The following is a 22,987-nucleotide window of genomic DNA, read 5'->3' as shown; positions in this document are numbered from 1 at the left end:
CTCTCTTCTTCCCCTCTCCCCTCTCTTTTTCTCTATCTCTACTTATCTCTTCCATCTGCTCTTGAGGAAAATTGAAAGAGGAAAATAATGTGAAAGAGATATATCACAAGTTGAGATATACGTGTGTAGTGTAGAGTAGGTTTATTCAGTTTTTCTGTGTATGTGTGCGTGTCTGTGTGTTCATGTGTCTGCGTGTTCTTGTGTCTGTTTGTGTGTGTGTGTGTGTGTGTGTGTGTTTGTGTGTGTGTTTGTGTGCGTGTGTCTGCGTGTGTCTTCCTTCCCAGTTTTGGGAAGCGGAAAACAAAATATTGTAATTTCGATCAATACACTCTTGTTTGTGCTAGTGACGTTTGCCGCAGCAGTTTCATTGCTGTTCCTTTCATTGGTATTTCAATTCTTTAGCTGCCGCGGTATTGCAAAAAGCAATCATGAATAGCAGTTTCATCATGCATCATGCATTAGAGTGCGGACTTGGAACTTTGATTTCACAAGCAAATCAGTTGACGCGGAACGCAGTCATTATTGTATTAGATTACAGCCCATTGAAACAGTGTCAAGAAATGCGGCCGTGACCCGCATAGCTGTTCTGTTTTTGTTTCTGTCGCTGGTTTTTGTCTTTCACCCTCGTATGTTGTAAATCGGGATAAGTCTGTATCTTACCGGCGGCAATCATTCTCACGCAGAATTTCCACGGTGACTAAGCTGTTAAAGGTTCATGACATTTAGTTTATTAGGAAAAAAATACTGGTCATGTAAGTATATACTGAATGAATAAATAAAACGTGCTACTAACTTTAAAAAAAGTAACGTGCTGTACCTTGAAATGATTCCCTGACACTAACACCCATCATAAATTGCTGCAAAGTCAGCAGGTCTTCACAACATCCGTTTGAAATAAACAATATAAATGAATTCTAAACGTAATTATCAACTATTTGTCGTTGCTTTGACAGCTTCATTTTACGCATACGAGCCAAAGCATTACTTCAATCCTGACATAATTATAAAAAAGATGACAGAAAATTGTTCCGCTTTGCGAAAGTTTACACTAGTGATCATACATGTCCTCAACATGAAGTTACTCCTGCCATTATCTGTGACATACATGGATAAAATACAAGTAGTTATAAGAGTTTCTCCGTTTGGTCGCGTTTGTAGCTTATGCGTTTATGAGCATGATTCAACTCAAACGCTCCCCTATACTTTGCGACATTATACTAGTACACCGTCAGAATATTTCTAACCTTCATCTACATTGCTGCGAAGAGGCACACTAGACATTGTTAGATAATTATGCTCAACCCGTTGAGGATGAGTCCTGGGTAAGGTATACTCGGGCAAGTGTCTATGGGAAATGTGTGTTGTAGCAAATTCAGACTGTCCTCAACGAGTTAAAGGCAACTCCAGACCAGTTAAAAGTTAATCTGATAAGAAAGAATAAAATTTTACACTCAAAAACAATAAAACTTGATCAGTATTGGAGAAAATTGAAGAAGTTATAAAACTGGGAAGTTTCGCTAACTTTTGCACTTCTCGAACAGTCAATCTGAATAACTATGTAAATGAATGAGTTAATGATGACATCGCCTCACGACTAGCCGTATAGTTTGTCACAAAATCTTGAAAATTCTAGGGTGTTTTTTTTTTCTAAATCGTAATAACATATGACTGATCATCATCATTAGGTTTTTCAGCTAGGAATATAAAGCTTTGTTTTTCAATTTCACAGCTGAAAATGTGAACTTTTGTAAGTCTTCTGTGCACTATCAATGGAAGATTGCGAGGTGGAGACACCATCAGCTCACTCATAAAGTGTACGAGAACTGTTTTGCAAAAAAAAAAAAAAAATGCGAAACTTCACAATTTCATAATTTCATCCATAATCTGCAAACAAGTTTGATCAGATTTTCACCGTTATGCCTATGAAATTCCACTCCTCCTTTTCAGATTAATATCAAACTGTTCTGGGCCTTGACAAAATTCAACATTCAACTTAGTGCCAATAAAATCTATCACAGTGATGCGATCTTATTATGGAACAACCATAATCTTCATTGTAAAACTGCACGGTGCTCCACGCTAAGAACGTGAAGGACCCATCTGAAGATTTCAAAATGATGGAAAGAGAGATAGATTGATGGAGTGATAGATAGAAGGATAGATAGATAAATAGATAGATGGAGAGTTAGAATAATATTCAGACAGACAGACAGAGAGATAGGGGAAAAGGGTGAGCGGGAGGACTTATCTTGCAACAGTCTGAGGATGATATTCACGAAGGTAAAGTATAAAGCAAAGCTCTGCCCCGCCTTCTCATGTTGATATATTCGGTTCCTGCTCGAGCTGTAGCATTGAAATGCTAATGTGGTATCATTGTTGTTTCTCCGAGGCATCTGCTCTACAGTATACGGTGCTGAATCAGTGTCAATGATGTAACAAAGTGTAGTGACAGCTATAGTCCTCCTTGTGGGGGATGATGTTTAGGAGCCAGGAGACACCCTAGGGTGATAACTCTCCATTAATCTTTCAAACTTCCAAGTTGGCAGCCCTTCGTTGGAAGTCATCCTCGCGATCTCGAAAATAAGAATGGAGTTCCGATGGAAACATGATATGTCATTTCCGGATTTATAATTTAGCATGTAACTAAAAAATCAGATCAATTCGCAGACTGGAAGACGCCTTCGGAATCGATAAGAAATAAAGTAAATCCCCTCGGTAATGATAGTTTTAGAACCGTTCTCCAGAAGGATCGCTCCAGAAGGATCGTCTCATTAGATTTAATGCCAGCTTTTTTCCGCCTCCTATTATTACATGTCGTGAAGACGCGCATCGCAGGCTAAACGTCTTGTTAAATGATGCACGCGCCGAGCGGGATTCGAACCGATGTCTACCCGCCATACCGAATTGCTTTGACTAATTCAAAACAACTTGAGTATATTTGGAACTTGACTTGCTTTCGATTCCAAAACATTTTACGGAGAAATGCATTGACTGTAGACAATGGACAGACCCTAACAACTACTGCAGAAAAAAAGGAAAAACAATAGAATACCCTGATAGGTGTGTCAAGCCAACAAGAAATGATCTCTGTGATATAATTCGGGGTAATGGCTATGACCCTTTATTTTTATTGTTTTGTAATCTGCCTATTACGTACCTTGTTACATCGAGTGACAATATTATCATCTCGTGTAGGAAGTAGTCTTTTAATCGTGCGAGACTATCACTATCAACGCCGCGATGTCCGCAAAAACAAAACATTCCAACAAAATCATCAAAATCACATCATAATGATCAATGAGGAACGAAATAATTATGAACATTTTCACTCTGAACAACTTTTAGCTTTGTCTGTCTCTGTCTGTCTGTCTGTCTCTCTCTCTCTCTTTCTCTCAATCCGTCTATCAACCTATCTACCTATCTATCTATGTCTATCTCAATCTCCCTTTCTTTTTTTCCACTAATTCTAGACGGTCTCAAACACACAGTACGAAGTTTGGTTTGTCATCACTACTTCATTTACGCATTAGTGCATTACCAGTATTAAGTGCTAGACAATTACCAAGGCCAATTAGACAATTTGTCCCACTGAAAAAGGTACAGATAGATTCAAGAGTGCCTTAACGACTCGTTTATTGGGCATTGAGTGTGTTTTTTTGTTGTGCGACAGGCATCAGGCGCTTCGTCGGCAATCACTGCTGAAAGTAAAATTGACATGCTGAGTTTACATCGAATGTGTGAAAGTGATTAGCGGGTCACGGCGACGCAACTTCAGGTGAAAATGGTCTTCGCCCGGAGCTCTCCGGATGTCATAATGCTAGGAATGCGGCCAGACAGAATGCATGCATCAGGTGTAAAACGCATCAATACAACGACATGATTTAATTAATGTGATGAAGAAATGCACAGTAGTCTTGTTCGAGTGGCATTACCTATGGGCAACCAGTTTGTAAATGCTGAAGCGATTCGAAAAAGTCGGGACACTCATTCCTCATAAAACCACCGCATTCTCTTCCGTTAAAATATCTGCAACGTGGGCGTGAGGCGCGGTATGGAATACACAGCAAACCCGATGGTGGCATGGTGATAATATATTAAGAAAAAGATCCCTGTTGAATAGCAATCGTACACCTAGATGAGTGAGTGGGTACGGCGGCTGGGCAAAGATTCCTTCCTCATTGCGAGACGTATGGGAAGTCCCTTGGACATTGCTCGTCGGTTATCAAGGTGAATGCTGGGCAAGGCGAATAGATCAATTCAGGGGGAAATGAGGTTGAGAGAAAGCAATCTTGACATCTACACGAACTTTGCCTTTAATTCGCGAATTAAACTGTCCTGTGCCCTACGCCTTTCTCGACGAAACGCAACAACATGATATGGCGAGTAATGAAAGCATACGCTTTGTTCAAATGTCTTTTGCACAGAAATGCAAGTCAAGTCAATTCATTATGTCTGCAATATCACATTCTGTTTGTCGCTAGAGTTAAACATCGTCATTTGCTATTTAAATGAGTCTGTTGTTTGTGTATGTCCGTCACACGGTGATTTTTATGACGAGGGTTTAATGGGTATGTTGTTATTAATACGTCAACTGCGTTCATCGTCACTTGGCTCAAAAGCAAAGTTTCACACTTAACATCCAATATTAGCAGATGTCCAGATCGGCATTTGGAAAGAGTAAACATTCGAGACATGGCCTGATAAACTATGAAAGGTACGATGGCTTGTTCCATAATTAGGGCTGGCGTGTGTAAATCACTTTCGGATTGAGTTTTGCTGTGGTCATTTTCCGTTCGTACCTCCATTGTTTTTAGTTTTGCTGGATGTTAGTTTTTATATCCTCAAATACACTGTTACTGTTAACAAAGAAAGTACGATACTGCATTGCTTTCGGTAGGGGGAATCAGTGAACGAACTTTATTTCAACTAACTAACTATTCCATCCACCTTTTTTATTTCTAGAGTGGACCACATGGCAAATTTTGAACTCAACTTCCAGATAACTACTGCCGGATTGCAATGGTTTCTGAAAACACCGTACATGGTGTATCTAAGAGGAGCCCACATTCTACAAGCTCTGTCTTTTTAGTGGGTCCCTCCGTGGTTTTTTTTTTTCACACAATTCATATTGATAGTTATTTCACTTTAGTTACTTTAGCAACAGTTGTAATGTATCCTTACTGTAAGTTTTTAATTTATTGTTTTCTTTGTATAAATTTACACGCGTCATTTTTGTCACTGAAGAAAGTGAGATTTATGTTTATATCTATTTTCATTGTGAAAAAAACGAAATAAATTTGAATTGAAAACATGCATATTGTGTTCCCACTCTTTGAACAAGATGAGCAGATTGGCAATTTAAATAGGTCTACAGTGAATCCACTCTGGTTTATACATGTATTTCCATTCTCTGAAACGTTCATTTTTAGGGATGTTTTGTGCCATTGTGCGAAATTGTCTGTTGATGACAAACGACGAGAGTGTTTTCACAATTCACATCAGTCTTTTAACAAGCTCCGACATCTAGTGTGCCAAACATGATATTAGAAAGTCTCACAATTTACGGCTACCTACTGGCATTGACATATCATAGTGATCACGGTAGACATCGTCAATCTATACGTCATTAAGCATAGTTGTTGTTATTCCTTCCGCATTATTACATTTGACCTTGGAAACTGTCCAGGACGTCAATATTGATATCACTCATATTTATGGCGTCAAAAAAAAGAATAAAAAAATACACCTGTCGGATCACCTTTCCATCATTTCACGGCGAGTGTGGCATAAATATTAAGGCTTCAGAGTGTCCGCCAATCAGAATTTTAATCGAAGATGTTTCCTTTATCATTGTAGTAAGTTGATATGAATTGAGTTTATTGATATATGATTGACTTTTTGAGCCACTTTGAGCTTACTAGAAAACTCTAAGCGATAAGACCTAGCGGAAGAATATTATTTTCAATTTCTGTTTAGTCCACTCAAGAGAAACAGAAAAGTATCTGAGGTATGAATAAGGGATAAAAAGTAACGGAAAATACGAAAAGGCGTTATGGAATGCGTTCTATAAAAGACATAAAAAAACAAGCACAACATGTAAGTATTAAAAGGTATTATCTACTGAAAGCAGCATCTGCACTGCTCCGATCGCTTTCCAAGATAGGCTCCCCTATTATGATTAACCTAACATTGCAAGGTACCTATTCACACACCTGGGCGAAGTCCGACATTGCGGATAGCTTGCCTTGTCTATGGGTGTAAGCATCGAGTAGGTTTCGAATCGGGGACTTCCAGTTTGAATGTCCTGTAGCTGTATCCACTATACCATAGTGCTCACGCATTAACTCATGGGTGTTTGTGGATGTGTATATCTGGCAAATACTCATGCGTACTGGTCCCACATGGTTCCACATGTACACGGTCTAAATTGTACGGTTTACAATGGTTTGAAAAATCAGAGAAAGAAGGACAAACATGAAAGCGTCTGAAACACTTAGGACAGAATTCACGAAGGTTGTACAATTGAAACCATGGTTTAAACCATGGACAATATGTATGGAGCGCCAAGTGTCGCATGTCCTATTTCGTTACGAAATCAGTCATTTCGTCGACGAAATTAATGTTAATTTCGTTAATGAAATGATCATTTCGTCGACGAAATGTTGTCTTGTCATTTCGTTACGAAATGATCATTCCGACGACGAAATGGGCCACGCGACACTTGGCGCTCCATACAAATTGTCCATGGTTTAAACCATGGTTTCAATTGTACCACCTTCGTGAATTCGGGCCACAGAGTGGTAACTTGACACTTGATACTACATGTTTCCCATGACTAAACAGACATTCGTTGTGTGTGTTTGTTTGTCAGAAAAAAAACAACAACAACGTAAGATAGGACGGTGCGTGATTGTTTCAAAGCCAGCCTTTCTGCTAAAACATGTGGCAAAAAGTACATTTTGGTGTGTGTGTGTGGGGGGGGGGGGGTAGCACAGTGCTGTTCTCCCCTAAGTGAAAATGACATTTGGGAAAAGACGTAACCTTGCCACTGAAGTGCAAAATTGAACGATGAGTCCTTCTGGTACATTCACATTCTTCGACATGGACAGTTGACAATCATGATTTCTTAAATGCGCACGCATGTAACCGTGTGTGCAGGCACGTCCGTTTCAAACTTTTACGTGCTGATTGAGGGCAGAGAGATGTTTCCATGCGACAAATAAGACTGTTGTCACAAACTGCACGAAATAACAAACTCCTTCACAATAGTATCATAGGACTAAAGAAATTTGTTCCTAGTGATCGTTTTTCCATCGAACTACAATGTTATATGTGGGGATAAAAGCAACACACTGGTTCTTAGCTCAAGCACATCACACCTTATTAATCGATGTCTATGCACGATGTGGTGTGGTGTGGCGGTGCGTGTGTGTGTATGTGTGTATGTGTTTGTGTGTATTAGTGCGTGTGTGTGTGTGTGTGTGTGTGTGTGCGTGAGTGCACTGTGAATATCAATGTATAAGACTGTGTTGTATCTTTGTGTATGCGTGTAAGGGTGTAGAATGCCTTTAATGTGTTCACAAGCCTTTACCTCATGCCGTACATGATGGTGCCGTCGTAGTGAAATCTCAGCAGACGGTTGGTTACCGTCACGTCGTGGACGAACGAATGTTTGTCGTTGGGAAAGTACGTGTCGGGCACCCATATGCGCTCGGCTAGCCCCCCGTTGAGGGATACGTTGCCCAGGCAGGGGTCGTAGGCTAACCTCTCGTCCCGCCAGTACTGTCGGAAGTACATGGATAGTGTGTAGTCCTACGAGAAAGAAAGAACAAACAGAGGCAGGTTTGACGTAATCCTCGGCAGAGAGAAGAGAAATATTGACAAGTGGTACTATACGTGCGTCTGTGGATCATACATTACGGTGGGGCATGTATTAGGAATAAGGGGAGAGTAAACTGTGAAAATCAGGTTAAATTAAGGTTATAGATTTTTTTTTGAAGTATGATTTTGAGAGGAAGAATGAAATGATTTAATATTAAGCACAATTACTGTTTCTTAAAAGGATATAGGATACAATACAGTACACAGGATATTGGACATAATATTATTGCAACATACATGAACACGCCCAGAATGTTACGATCTACTGAAGATAACAGTACATTGTCTTCTGTAAAAAGGAAGGTAGGACCTACTCCTTGGCATTGTCAATAGAAAGATCACACAAGCAAACTAAGTAACTACCTTATAAACGAACGAACGAACAAACAAACAAACAAACAAACAAACAAACAAACAAACAAACCTATAAAGCAAGCGCAATACGATTCCCATGTCGGGATATTGGTAGCGCCCCCTTTTTTCCAGTCATTAAAAATCATAACGATATGTTTCTTTCCACAAAGCTGAAAGTGTGAAAGGGTATCTCTACATAGAAGAATTCGATTCACATTCTCTCTCTGTGCTATGTGGCTATCTGTTACCACCCGGAAGAAACTTTGTGAACCAGGATAAACATTGTGATGTCATACGGGCAAATGACGAGAGATGGTATTCACCAAGGGTAGTCAAACAATAAACTATGCACGTGGACAAGTCTAGCAATTAAAGTTAACGATGTAAACAGTCTTTCCTCTTATCTGATACCACCAATCATCCATAGGATCATACTTTATGTGGCTGATGTCGCATCGTAATCATATGATGCTGTATGATGTTCAACACCTTGTCAATGAACAGTTACGATCTTTTGTTTATCTCTCGAGCATGCCAGCGAAACTTGTATGTGATGCTATTTGTTAGAAGAGAATTAAGGGAAAGGAATCGGATAGAGAGATAGATAGAGAGATAGATATAGAGAGATAGATAGAAATAGAGATAGAGATAGAGAGGGGAGAAGGAGATTTGGTGAGTCATCTGTATTACTGCGATGATGTCGAGATACCGATTGGAATACCCTTGTCATTAAATCACAGTGTCCAATGAATTCACGGTACAGGGGATCATTAAAACGTCATGTTCTTGGGAATATAAACTTCATGAGTAAAAATCTACTTCAACCGAATCTCTGGCACACCGTTTACACAGTCATGTGAACACATTGTGAATTATTTACACTCTCCATAAAAACCTCCAGGTAATTTAACACCATGAGATATCAGAGTACAAGTTTAAGTCGAGCCTAGTTTTGTCACGAGAAGTGGAGCTATATACATGTCAAACCTAAAAAGTCATAAGCTTTGATCATAAATTGTAGATGACTGTCATACATCTTAAAAGACAAAACATCTATAATAACTGTGACCAAAGTCAGTATTTCCCATTTAGATAACGCTACTTCTCGTAAATGTATTAAGGAAATATTCCTAAAAATAAGGGTTGCTAGGCAGCTTTCGGCCACAATGTCTAAATCCGAACTGCGTACATATGAAGAGTTCTTTTCCAAATGTGCTAAATCCACTGTAGACGGCAAGGAAGAAAAATGCATTTTTATTCCACATGATTCGAGGTGTTCTTATGCAATGGCTTTTATGTTACTTGTGAGTACCCCATAACGGGATAAAGAAGATGAACTTGAAAAATCAACGTGTCTACACTGACTTTGTGAAAGAAATAATGTTTTGGGCTTTTTTGGTTTAATCTATCACCTTTTGCGATAAAAAGAATTTAGCACAGTAATGTAAAACACGCAAATGTTTTAAGTGATTAGTTTTTTGTGATTCAGTTTACTTTTACAGGATGATATGTTATCTCTACACATCCCACTCCTGTTTCCCTATCCCTGCAAATAATGTATATGTTTGCAATTTAAATATTTAACATCTGATAATCAAGCAATATGTGGGTCAGCTGGTAAGCTATTACAGAACAAGAAGAAGTAACCAACCTAGCCATACTCTGGCATTAAAGTGCAGTCATGCATGACCTGGATTTCTGATTGGACCCAGCTGGATTTCGGACCTTTTGGAACAAAACAGTAATGGATTTTTCTTCGCCTGATTTCTCCATTGTGTGACAAATTTAAAGAATATTTTGTACAGGACTACTGAAAAGGAAAGCATTTCTGTAAAAAAAAAAAACCAACAACAACAACAAGAATGAAAAAGTCCCAATTGATGACAAATGGATTTAGCACCTTTTGGAAAGTGATTTTCCAACTATCAAATCATAATAATGATTACAAAGTAATGCCGACATTTACACGTATTGCAGTGGGTAAAAGTCCCACATACATTTTACTTAGAATATTTGTAATAGTAACATCACTAGTCCCTGACATCTGAAAAAATTATGATTTGTTTCTGATCTTGATTAATTACTTTTGATGGGGGGGGGGGTCTCGAAATGGAGTAAATGATAATTGTTGGCAGAGCATACACTCCTTGCAGGCCAATTCAGTGTTTATTTGTGATTGTTGTTCCAAAAAACATGTTGATATGAACATTTGAAGAGACTGATTGCAAAACGAGCTAAGTGCCATTTTCAAACTTTTTAAAGTCCATCCATCAGATAGAGCAATATAAAACCTTGTTGCATAAGAAAAGGTATTTTGAAAATTATGATTAAAAATATCCATTGTTTTTCTTTCAATTTCTTTGTTTTTAGGAAGGTTTAGTCGGAAATATCTCAAGTGACATGAATGGGGTCGGCTTGTTCTGCGATCAAGTTTTTCATATATTGCAAAGGAAACAAATTGCCTTGAGACGACATCATAACAAGACTTTGACTTGGATGGTGACATCAACAAATATCAAATAAGAAAAAGGAAGTAGGAGGGACCTACTTTGTCTACTTTCTAATCTAGAAAGTATGTAAATGTTTGGAAAAAAGGGGAGCAAAGGGGGAATGATAGACAGTTCCCCCCCCCCCAAAAAAAAAAAAAAATTAATAATAAGGGCGAAGAAGTACTTCGTCTATTTTATAGTCTAGAAAAATTTGAAATGTTTAGTGAAAAAAGGGAATGGCAAGACCACTTCAGAAAAAAAACCCGATTTCTCACGAAAATGATATATGAACATACCAATACATGTTATTCACACCCCCCCCAATGTTTTTATTATCTTTTTTATTATTATCTTCATTAATGTGTTGGCGTTTCAGGTTCTCACAGTTTGGCAAGCACAGACCGGATTGGCAGCTTATTTCCTAGAAATCATTGCAATCAAGTCACGATGGGCTGACGATAGGAGAGAGAGAAAGAGTTCATCAATTATCAGCTTGAGAGTACTTTGCGTCAGCTTGGGTTTCATGGGATGGCTTCTCTACGTGAGGCAATTTCTCGTGCCCTAAACTGGCGGGATTGTCATACTCCATTTTGGCGCAACGCGACGAAATATCACAATCTCGGAAATGAGAGAATGTGTGGCTGTCGGAAAGGAGACCAAACTAAAGTTGAGAGAAAGAAAGAAGAAAGAGAGAGAGAGAGGGAGAGAGAAGGAAGAAGATATAAGTGTTACTTGACACCTCTCACGGCGGGCAAATTACACAGGCTCACGTTTGCAAAGATATTCCAGAAATGAATATGGATTCCATGCCACTGAAAGTGACTCCGTCCCCATTGGGTGAAATGACGATTGGAAGGAAACACAAATCTTGACTGGCTTAGAGGGGAATAGAAAATAAGAAAATAAAAGAAAAAGAACGCAGTAATAAAGTAAAAAGACAAGCCAAAACAAATCAACAACCAAAATAGCAGTGGAACGCCGCGATATCCTATCATGCATGATCCGTATTAATACACCCGGCTCCGCTGTTTCTGACTCGGTGGGTGGTGGTGGTGGTGATGGTGGTACCCGCACACGCTCAGCATATTTCTATGTCTATGTGTATACTGGTAGGGGATTTAGGTCAACATGCCACATTTTTTTTTCTTCTCTCTCCATCCCTTTCTCTCTTCCTCTCTACTTGTCTCATTTTTTCTCTTTTAACCCTTGTTAAATGGGATGGCTTATAAAAGCTTACCAATATCTCACTCCAGAATGACTTGGGAATGACTTATGACAAGCATAACAGTTCATGCCCTTGGAACATCACACTAAATACTTCATTTTTTAAAGAAACACGCCTACAATTTTCTACCCGACATAAAACAAAGAAAAAACTGCGTAATTGTTCGACCCATGTGTCCCAAGAGTTCAAAAGAGTACGACATTTTCTCGCTAGCTCGCGTCCACTGCTCCGTAAGATACACACAGTGATCTATGCCGCGGAGTATGAACTACAATATCCAAGTAATCTGAATTTCATGAGCGCCCCGCATCAATATTCTGAGTGAAATGAGAACCTTTCGTCTTTTTCTGCCTGAAAGAAAAGAAAGATGGGAGGAAGAGAGAAAAAATGAAAGAAGGTAAGGAATATGACGTGACAACCAGTGATTGGCTGGAAGGATAAACTGTTCCATAGCTCAAAGCGAGCCGCCATCCATCAAGCCTTATTGGAAACATCTTATTCTATTTCCTTGCGATTGGCAATATATGGCCTTCTTACCCGTTACAAAGTGTACCCATAAATCATTACAGGGGAGCAGCCTGTTACGCAGCGCCAATGGACGACGAAAGCTCACGTTCGAGTTTGCACTTTTTGCTGCTTACACTGGCACAATGAAGGTTTGCCGTGACCTACGCCTTGATTCAGCGAAGCTTTTTTGTCATCTATGTGAAAAGGTTATAAAAGACGGGACACCCTTGCGTTGTGGATATCACCTCCGGTAACCCCTTATGGTCCGTTCAAAAAGGAACAGTAATTGTATGATTTATATTTCAATTAGTCAATTCTGACATGTAGTAGGAGAAACAGCTTCGAGAAACAGACTAAACTGCTATATGATTTCCAGGCTGCTGTGTTATGCGCACATCAAAATATAATGACGCTATAAAGATTTGTATGTATTACATGAAACAATACTCGCTGCCATTTGAGCATGGTGCATCTTGTCAATAGCAAAACACAGGGCATGCCATGAACATATCTCGCGGTTGTTTTTTCCGTTATTCAAGGATCTCATGTGGTTTAAGGATTTAAGAGCTAAAACAATATGATCGAAAAATATACTTTGATAGCGAGGAGCTTACAAGTAGAAAGCACATCGAAACATCGAAACAGGGGTTACACTGATCTCCGGAGTATTACTCTAAAAGACCTGGATCTACCTCCAGCATGATACTTTCAGACGCCGAGATCCCGTCTGACAAAACTAGTTGAGTTTTCGGCACGCCCACAAAGATCCTGGCGGCATCCCAGTACAAGTGTATAAAATAAAGAGTAGCTGGTGATCTGCGTCGTGAGCTGTGAAGTCGATCAAGGCACTGACGCAAAATTCTAAAAAGATCAACAGAACGGATTTTTTTTTTTTTGCTCTTTATTTTTTCGGTTGCTTGACTTTGTTTCTGTTGTATCTTTTCGCTCTTGTTCTTTCTTTCCTTCTTTTTCTTTCTCGGTCTACTTCTTAAAAAGGCAAATATGCGGAAGAACAAAAAAAAAAAACAAAACCCAAACAAACAAACAAACAAAGAAACCCACATAATCTTTTTCTCTTTCTCTCGGCAATACTGTTCATTGTAATCGCTTTGATCGTATTTACCTCACTCCGGTATATTTAAGGAATAGATGCTGTACGCAGACTTGTGTATATATGAAGGGTTTGTTTGCAAAAACCGATAAGTCCATTTTTGAAGATTTTGAAGTACGATCTCTGTCATAAAGTACAAAATAATACCTTTTAAATGATATATTGGTCACTACATATAAAGCTATATTTTTGAAGATATGGTCAAAAGAAGCAAAAATTTTCTTATTATTCTTTTTATTTTTCTTGACCTTTAATCGCAAATATCTCCATTAGGCAAATATGGACTTATCGGTTTTTGCAAATAAACTCTTCATATGGTGAAAATGTAAGAAAACAGCGCAATGCTCTCCTGCAAATGTGCAAAATTATAAACACAACACTTAAGTATGCACACACACACACACACGCACACACACACATACGCACTAAAACATAGTGAGGTGATACATCGTTGTTGTCCGCTATTCTTCTCATAACAGACTACTGTTCTGTTGAAACGTTAAGTGTACCAATCGATCATTACATGATTTTCCAACATCGTATTTCGGTTTCCTTACAAGCTCTGATATCAAATAATTCAAGTCGTTTACTTGAAACCTGTACCTAAGTGAACAGTATGGGCGTCTCCTTTAAACAAATGAGACCCGCTATCGATCGAAAAATGGATGCTAGGATATTACATACAGGAACAGAAATTCCTTCTCACTAATGCACAGGGAGGCGTGTCACTATAGTCATACTAAGTACATTCATATCTACGTAAGATCGTTTTAAGTGCATACATTACATATGTGTGTGTTTGCGTATGTGTGTGTTTCAGTGGTACTTAATGGACCTTTGACAGGGTGCAACAAAGCGGTGTCTTCTTTAAAAACTGGCCATTTCGAAGAAAATTCTTATATGTATTTGTAACAATTGGTCTTTGATTTCATTCTCAAATTGTATCCTTCACAAAACAAAACAAAACAAAACAAAAATTAAACAGACATAAATCTTAATTACTTTGGATAAACAAATCTGATTAAATCGACAAGGTATTAAAAAAACAATAACAAGAAGAAACAGAAAGGACTATGAAACCTATGCCAGGCAGCGGAAATAGATTTAGAACCAACTTCACCAGTGAGATCTTATTTTCAGGGGAGTTTCTTCGTCTGATTTCATTTCACTTTGTTCTTCGGTTTCTTAATTCTTATATTTACGTCAATGCCAAGAAATATAGCGCGGATACCAAGGTAGCAGTGCGCTCTCAGCAATCCATCTTCTTAAAAAAAGAGGGGCAAAAAACAAAACCTGATTGCACCGCATTCCGTGTTTGACAATGATCGTTTAACCTTCTCATGACGAATCGTTCGTGGAGGATAACCTTTAATCGCAATCTGTACATCGCCGTCAAATGTCTCGGAATGTGAAGGGAAATGAGATATCCTACAAACGGGTGGGTGGTGGGCGACAATGGACTCTTTCCCCCCTCTTCTCCTCCTTCTTCCTTGATGGTGCTTTTTACCTCCTACAACATTTCTTCCGTATTTCATTGGAAGGGATGGGATCTGCCCGATGAAACTTCGATGCCGTGCTACGAGTCAGTCGTTTGTTTAGAATGGCATCTCAACTATTGGGCACGAAGCCGAGCCAGAGAGAGAGAAGCTCCCATCGATGACACTTATGAAGTCACGATAATGTTCTCCAAAGATGGGGGGGGGGGGGGGGGGAGAGGTTGTAGTTATTAAGAAGAGAGAAAGAGAAAGGGAGGAGTTAACGGAATTGGTCTGACGCCAGAATTCGATGCTTGTGTGTTGTTACTGGGATTAATGTGTCATGGACAAGACGGAAAGGTAATTTCACCGGTTATCGCATGAAAATATACGGGGGGATTGGCCGCTGGGTTGATCGGCCAATGCAATCAACAACCACTTTCCCGGCTCATTTTACCTCATCACGACGTACACGTACGGGAGTGGCGCGGTTGACATCTATTATTTAACATTCAAACTGTCGTGAAGCATCCTTTTATAATGCTCTCAAGTGGATTATGAGTTCATACTATTAAAATGATCCATCGGTTATATACTCACTCCTGCACTCGGAGTCTAATTGAATAAAGTGTTTCAATCAAGTGTGTCACCATGTTTTAACTGACGGCTTCCATCATCCGCATGGTTATGCACTGTTGAACGGTTATTGGCCATATTTTGACCTAACGTTAGATATCATAATTGCAAACGGTTAATGAATGGGCGAACAAGAGACCAGCAATAGCAAAGTGTAAGAAAAGAGGGATAATGTTGAGGTAAGGGCACCTTTGTAGAAAAATGGGGGAGGGGGGAACTATTGGCAAACTAATTCATGATTCAGAGTTCTGATAAAGTTTTCATCAGAACGATTAGAACTTCTGGTTATATGTACCGGAACGTTTATGGCTTTTTGACTGAGTGTGTGTGCGTGTGGTATATTTCGTGTCTATAATGTTTGGAAGTGTGGATGTCGTTTTCAGTGTTCAAACGGCAAGCACTGGCAAGGGATGATCACCAACTTTGCACTCCGTTTTTGACGACAAATTTACAATAACATTCTAGCCATGCTTAGCTACAAAGCTTTGAAGTTTACTCTCTGGGTGTGTGCAGCTTTACATAGTGAACGTTAACAACGAATGAAGTAGAATTTTAAACGACATAAAAGTCGATGTATACATTATTGCGGATAAAGCGACAATATGAACCAGAGGTTCAAACTTCAAGTCAAGACATTAAACGCCAGGCACTTCAATCCCTTTTCCTTAATATTCTCATTTAGTCGCATCCTTTCTGTAAAGCAAATTCCGTACTCAATTTGGAATATTAGAGGATTCCAATTCATTTCAGCTTGGGATGATTACACGAGCATCGCTCGATTCCTATGCCCTATCGGATAACAAGACACTCCGTTTGAAGAGAGCGGGAGGGGTAAGAAAGAGCCCCTCCTGGATTCTCGACTTTCCCTAAGTGTGGTGATCGTGGGCCGAACAAAAGAGAGCGGAACGCTCCAGCTGTGCTATCGGCAAAACACATTCGGCTTTCACCCTTCATTTACTTTGGCAAGGTAGGAAATGAAATTGAAGAAAGGGATAAAACAGGAATAGAAGATGAGGGAGAGTACATCAATACTGTAATTCAGTTGCTCTCATTTCATTTCATACCATCTTTTTTACTTCTATTTCTTTCTCGGCGCCCGCGTCTCTACCTAATCTCAGTCTTCTCCTCGACTCAGTCTTCGACTTTCTTTATCTCTTCCTATCTCTCCATCTATCTCCCTCTCTCTCCTCTCTCCATCTATCTTTATACTTATGTCAATAGATTCTCTCTCCTTCTTTCTATCACTCTTTTCGCCCTTCTCTTCTTTTCTTCCCTCGTTGCACTTAACTGTATGTTTCAGAAACAACTCACCCATAGGGGTCTGGAAGCTTGATCTCGTCACTAGTTTGTTCAAGTAAAGGTTTCAAAGTTAGCTGTAACATTTTGATTTGATATTGGGGGTGGGGTGGGGTTGGGGTTGGGGCAATAGTTTGTTTAACTGTCGGGGTAGTCCCCCTCAAAAATGATGGACTTTTTGCATTTTTAGAACTGAAACTGAACGATCTGGTGCACACTTTTGGAGGAATATTTAAAGAATTTTCAATCCACAGAGTAAGAAAAATAACCATTCAGGGACAATATGAAAGCCTAAATCGTGGTGTCTGTCAATACTTGTACCTCTTGTTACACGTATAAACCAAAAGCGGACATCTACTTTTGTATCGTAGGGACATTTGACTTACTTGGTGACCTCCCAACTATGAAGCTACCAAAACGTAATTGAGTTTTCAACGCCTAAAGATAACACGAACATGCTTTCATTGTATAAAAAGGTGCAAATAGATGACATGTTTTTAGTGTATTTGAATGTGCGCCTTTTGTGTGTGTGTGTGTGTGTGTGTGTGCTTAATACGGTATGCTTTGGTGTACTATTGTTTGTATGGATTTGTGTGTGGACCGATAGTGTAAACGGATCATGTACTTTTACTGTGTGTGTGAGTGTGTGTGTGCGTGTGTGTGTGTGACTGTGCACGTGTCACTGTGTGAGTTTGTGGAAAGCCGTACCAATGCGGTTGAGCAGCTGTGGGAGTTACCTTTCAAAATGTAAGTAAGAGACAATAACTTTGAGTAAACGTTACATTGATATACTCTTTGACATTTGTCATTTAACCAAAACTTTAAAGTCTTGAGAGGCTGCTAAGAATATTTCATTTTCTTCGCTTTCTCGCTTATCATCGACCATCATGTCCACAGTCCCCTTTCTCATTTTTGTTCCATTCTCAGCCCAAGATAAACTCTCTTCCCTCTTCATTCTGTCATTGTTTGGTTTCCCTCAACTATCCAGGTACTGTCGTCATTCGCTCCCTCTCACTGAACACGCGCCCTATTATTCTCATTTCGTACGATCCCGAATCGCCATTGTCTTCGTTTGTCGTCCGCTTTGGCCGTTTCCCTCTCGTCACCCCGCCCCACCCCCACCCCCACCCCATCTCTCACTCTTCTTCCCATCGCGTCCCTCACTGGTTAAGCTGATCTCAAGTACGTGGCGAGCGATAGTGTCTCCCGTTCTTTAACGCCTGGGTAATAATTGGGCCAAGGCGCGTAGCATGGGTTGGGAGAAGGGCATTCCATGTTCCATTACACGTGAAAGACGGCGACACGAACTGTTTCTCGTCTGGGACAGAAGAGCATTGAACCAATATAGATCTCTTCTCTCCTCTCCTCCCCCCCCCCCCTCTATCTCTCTTCTATCTTTCCTGTTATCTATCCGTTTCTATCCCCTTTGTCTTATCGCAATCTCTATCTTTATCTATCTATCTATCTATCTATCTATCTATCTATCTATCTATCTATCTATCTACCTATCTATTTATGTACCTTTTACCATTCTATATCTATATCTATTTCTATCAATCTAGCTAGCTTTATATCCATACATAATCTCTTTCCATTTATCTACTTTTCAATCCATCTCTATCTACCTATCTATATTATCATCTATCTGGTTATCTCCTGCTTCTGCCGTTTCCTATTCCTACGGCTTCGTGTGCATGGTTTTAATTAAATCATTTCCAATCCTACCATCCATCTCTCCTTTTGCTTAATTATTCTTTTTATTTCTTATTTCACCTAATAAAATACTTTGTTCATATCTTCTTTTATTTTAGCCCAGTTGCTTTCTGGCCCTAATTCCCTTATGGGATCCACAAAGTCTGTGTGAAGCTTTATTACCATTATACCAATATCTTGGGTTTTAACAAAATCATTAATATGCCACTCGCACCCAACACTGCGAGGGGACAAATTAATTCCGAACTATTACTGTTGCCTAAAGGAAAGAAGTCAATGATAGATATTTTTTTTTTTTAGAAAAGTACGCAAAATGAAATTGAATTTTCCTTGTATTTGTGCAATGCATGTAGATCAAGTTCTTTCTTTTCTCTGGATCGCATATCTTGTCATGAATACCACCTTAAACGATCAGTACCGTGAACATAACACATCTATAACATGCTCAAGTGAATGCGAAACTCTTCAATAATCATGGATAGTGACTACTTTATTTGCTTGAAAATAAGACGTTACTCAGTAACTAACTTAATCGTTCAGTACCGCTTACATCAATCATGTAGAACATGGTACGGTAAATGCAAGCTTATTCAATAATGATTAATAGTAGTGATAACATTTGTTTCAAAACAAGATTTTGTACAAAATCTGAGTACAACTTTACTGACATACGATCGCATTTGATAATCTATTTGAGAATGGAGAAAGAAAGAGATTAAAACCACTACTAACGAATAAAAACCATGTACTTATTTGTTTAGAGTATGCAAGGAAGTTATTGTTCGCTTTCCCCAGTTCCTTATTGGCAATTTCAAAACGATAAATAAACAAGGTTTTTGTGCAAAATAAGAATCCCCCTCCTCACATCAAAGAGTGATCCGATATCGGTGGTAAGGGTTGCACGTGACATAGATAATATGAATCGCGATTGCAAAACGAATCAAAGATTTTCAATCTCTCTTTACTAACAATACTAGCTTAAAAATGTAGAAAATGCAAGTGGGCGTTGGGGCGCCAGGCCGGCTATGAATAAAAGGGATACGTTGCCTCAACTCAGGTTGGGTTGGGATTTGATATCACACAACAAATCCGGCCTACCATTGCATTCAGGGTAGCAACTACACAAACAGATCAGCTCATATCGAAGGAGAGAATGAGAAGGAGGGAGAGAGAGAGAGAGAACATAAAAACACATAGATGGGACTACAGTCTTGAACCTAATAAGCCCGGCGTAATGCCCCAGACGCGGAAGACGTCACGTTCTTTAGTTTGATTCTCTCGGAGCGCGCAGTGGCCCGAGGTATTTCTTTACCTCGATATATTCAGCCGAAAAAAACAAAGATTTCATTTTAGGCCAGCATGACTCTATTGGAGTAATATTGGCCATTGGCAACATTGTAGCCTCAAGGTCTAGGGTAACAAATACACTTCGTAAAGTCCAAACAACGGCATGTACATGTGAAATTGTGCCTTGGAATTCATCATAAAAAGCTAGAGCCATTCTGATTTTCGCTACTGTTATTTCTCTTCTTGGAGGGAGTGGTTACTATCATCCTTTTTTCTTTAATCAGCCAGCTAGACAAAGTTTACCTACCATTTCCCAAACCCAATGTCAGTCTATCTTATTTTTGTGTCTTATTTTGGAAACTCATTTAAACATAATGCATCTCAGTTCTTGCTTGTGAACTTTGCACGTAGTTCAGATCCACTGAACATCAATACTCAAATGGATTTCACGCACCTCAATGTTTTCTTTATTCGTCCAGCATGTGTATTTCAATATCATACTGAGGTCAATTTCACACACACTAAGTTATCGTATAATATACAATGTACATTCATATAGCAGGGGCGGATCCAGGAATTCCGTAAAGGGGAGGTGCCTTCACAGAAATAAAGGGGTGGGGCGAAGCGCCCTCGCCCCCCCCCCCCAATTTCTTTTTTATTTTATTTCTTTAACCAAAAAATGAATAAAATTAATAAAAAGGGGCGCGGGCCCGATGCGCCCCTTCTGAATCCGCCACTTTATAGATAACGAGATCATTCAGACACGAATGAAAGTCGTACGGATGTATACGTCGTAGGCTTATAGGAGAGCATTCAGACATGATGCCCCAATATACGTTAATAATAATGTAGGACAGCATTAGACCTCGCGCACTGCCATGTTATCATGAAAAGTTCATAGATCATGCATGAGTCTCTTCGTTGCTGTCTCAAAACAATGTGGCACAAAATTAAAGTGGGCATCTGCGCCCCCCTTCGAGATCTTTTTGGATTTTTGCTTCTTCTTTTTTTTTTTTTTTTTTTTTTTGGGGGGGGGGGGCTTCAAATGCTATCAACATACTGTTTAAACATAATATAGGGAACAATGTGTCCAATGTGCTCATTAAAATGTAAAACAATGTACAAAACCTAACCAGAATTTTTCTTTCAACATTATCCTGACAACAAGTTCTTAAAGAGAACAGGACAGACGACACTGCTCAATTCATCATCATTATGTTAGACTGTCTTTCTGACTGACGATATCACTGGAATGCATTTTTGCCCCAAGCATGTCGCATATTTTCTTACGAAACTTTACTCAGGCACCTTCTACTGACAAAACTGATGGAAATCGACAGGTAGCACATAACCGGTGGTATGTAGGATGTTTGTTTTTACTTTCATCATAACATGTTCATGAAGTACGCATCAGTTTTCTTAATCAATCTTGAGATGTAGACAGGACTTCCTTTCATTCTACTTTAATGGTAAATAATGTTCGAGACCTTGGATTGGCGTATCATTTCGTTCGAGGAAGTCAGAATGGCCGCGGGAAAATTTGGAAGTCTACTTAACTTGCCATTAGACTACCCCCGCATTTCTGTATAATCGGTCGACTGGTCTCCGTTGGCGTATTCTATAAGTTAGGATCGCTGAGTTGCGTGAGTTTTCTTGAAAGCAATGATATCAACAAACACAAAAATCGAGTGTGGTTTCTGGGGGAAAAAAAAAGATATAACAAGAGTGAAGCAAATTGAACCTGTTAGTCAACCATAACAACTGAAGAAAAGAAAAGAGAAGAAAAGAACAAGAAAGACTAATATGCAAGAGTCAACCCCGGTCAAAATGGAAATAACCGAAGTAATCATATCTATGTCATCAAAGACAAATATGAAATTGAATAAATAAGAGCCAGGGACGTTAACAAACAAACCAAAGATGTGGATAAATGTAACCACGTCTGTTTGAATTCCCTAAGATATAAAATTTCTGAATTAGTAATAATCTCTTCCTTTTATGTGAGCGGTATTCGCAACTCAGTTCAGAACTTCGCTCCTAGAGTGTATTTCTGGTTCTCTTGATATTTTGTACAATATTTCACTACTCATTCATTCTACTTCAAAAGAAAAAAGAAATAAGACCCCTTGTCTCTCCTCTGTCTCTTCCTCTCTCTCTATCTCTCCATCTTTCTCTCTCTTATCCTCAGTCTTTACACATACATACACACACAGACACACACACATACACATACACGCACACGCATATATATATATTCTCACTTAGTTTACTTAACAGCTTTTACAGTACAGAATATTGTCACATCTTTTTCCCTCGTTGATTTCATAGAGTAGTCCTGTTTAGTTTCACGGGCCTCAGTGTTAAGATTAATGTTCATGGATAAGGGGTCATTGCAGCCAGCTTTATCAAAGGTTGGATAGATAGGGTTTCAAACCTTGGGGAAAAAGAGGGAAGTTTGAAGAAAAAGACGATGATCAACGAGAATGAAAATATTCCCTTTTGTTATCAGCAAAAAAAAAAATAGAGAGAGAAAGAATGAAAGAGAAAGAGAGAGAGAGAGAGAGAAAGAGAAAAAGAAAAGCAGGGTGGGGGTGGAAGATAGAAGACGTGGCGCCGACAAGCCGTCATATCAATGACAAGTTAGTATTGATCCGCCTGGAAGAGTATTGCTAATTGCCATAAAGCATGCACAATTCATAACTCGCTTCCCGCTCAAAAAAGCAATCATCGATTTGGCTTATCCAGTCGTAGATTTCCGCATCCTAATGTCCCCGCATGCATTATTTGCGCTTGCAAAGGCGACTTGATAACAGGGCGCGGTGAGTTGAGAGCAGGGAGTGACGTGTAGGAACGGAGTACGAACATGTCGGTCTAATGAAGCGCGAAATAAGTGCAAATGTCTTTTTCTCACTCTCTCCTTCACTCCGGTTCGCCAGTATATCTTCAATTTACTACAAAAAATAGGCTGTTTACCTGTCATGAAACACACACACATACATACACGAGAGAGGGA

At 39.2% G+C, this 22,987-nt stretch overlaps 1 protein-coding gene across 1 annotated transcript in view; it reads right to left on the bottom strand.

The window, feature by feature from the left end:
• LOC140234635 (gamma-aminobutyric acid receptor subunit beta-3-like) overlaps positions 1 to 22,987 on the bottom strand; it is a 76,309-nt gene that overhangs the window by 22,783 nt on the left and 30,539 nt on the right. Inside the window, exon 4 of the mRNA XM_072314663.1 lies at positions 7,592 to 7,812. Within this exon, the coding sequence (XP_072170764.1) occupies positions 7,592 to 7,812 (221 nt within the window). The remainder of the gene's footprint in view (positions 1 to 7,591; positions 7,813 to 22,987) is intronic.

Source organism: Diadema setosum, chromosome 11 (assembly GCF_964275005.1).
Source record: "Diadema setosum chromosome 11, eeDiaSeto1, whole genome shotgun sequence".
Classification (NCBI taxonomy): Eukaryota; Metazoa; Echinodermata; class Echinoidea; order Diadematoida; family Diadematidae; genus Diadema; species Diadema setosum.
This window is presented reverse-complemented; position numbering and strand designations above follow the sequence as displayed.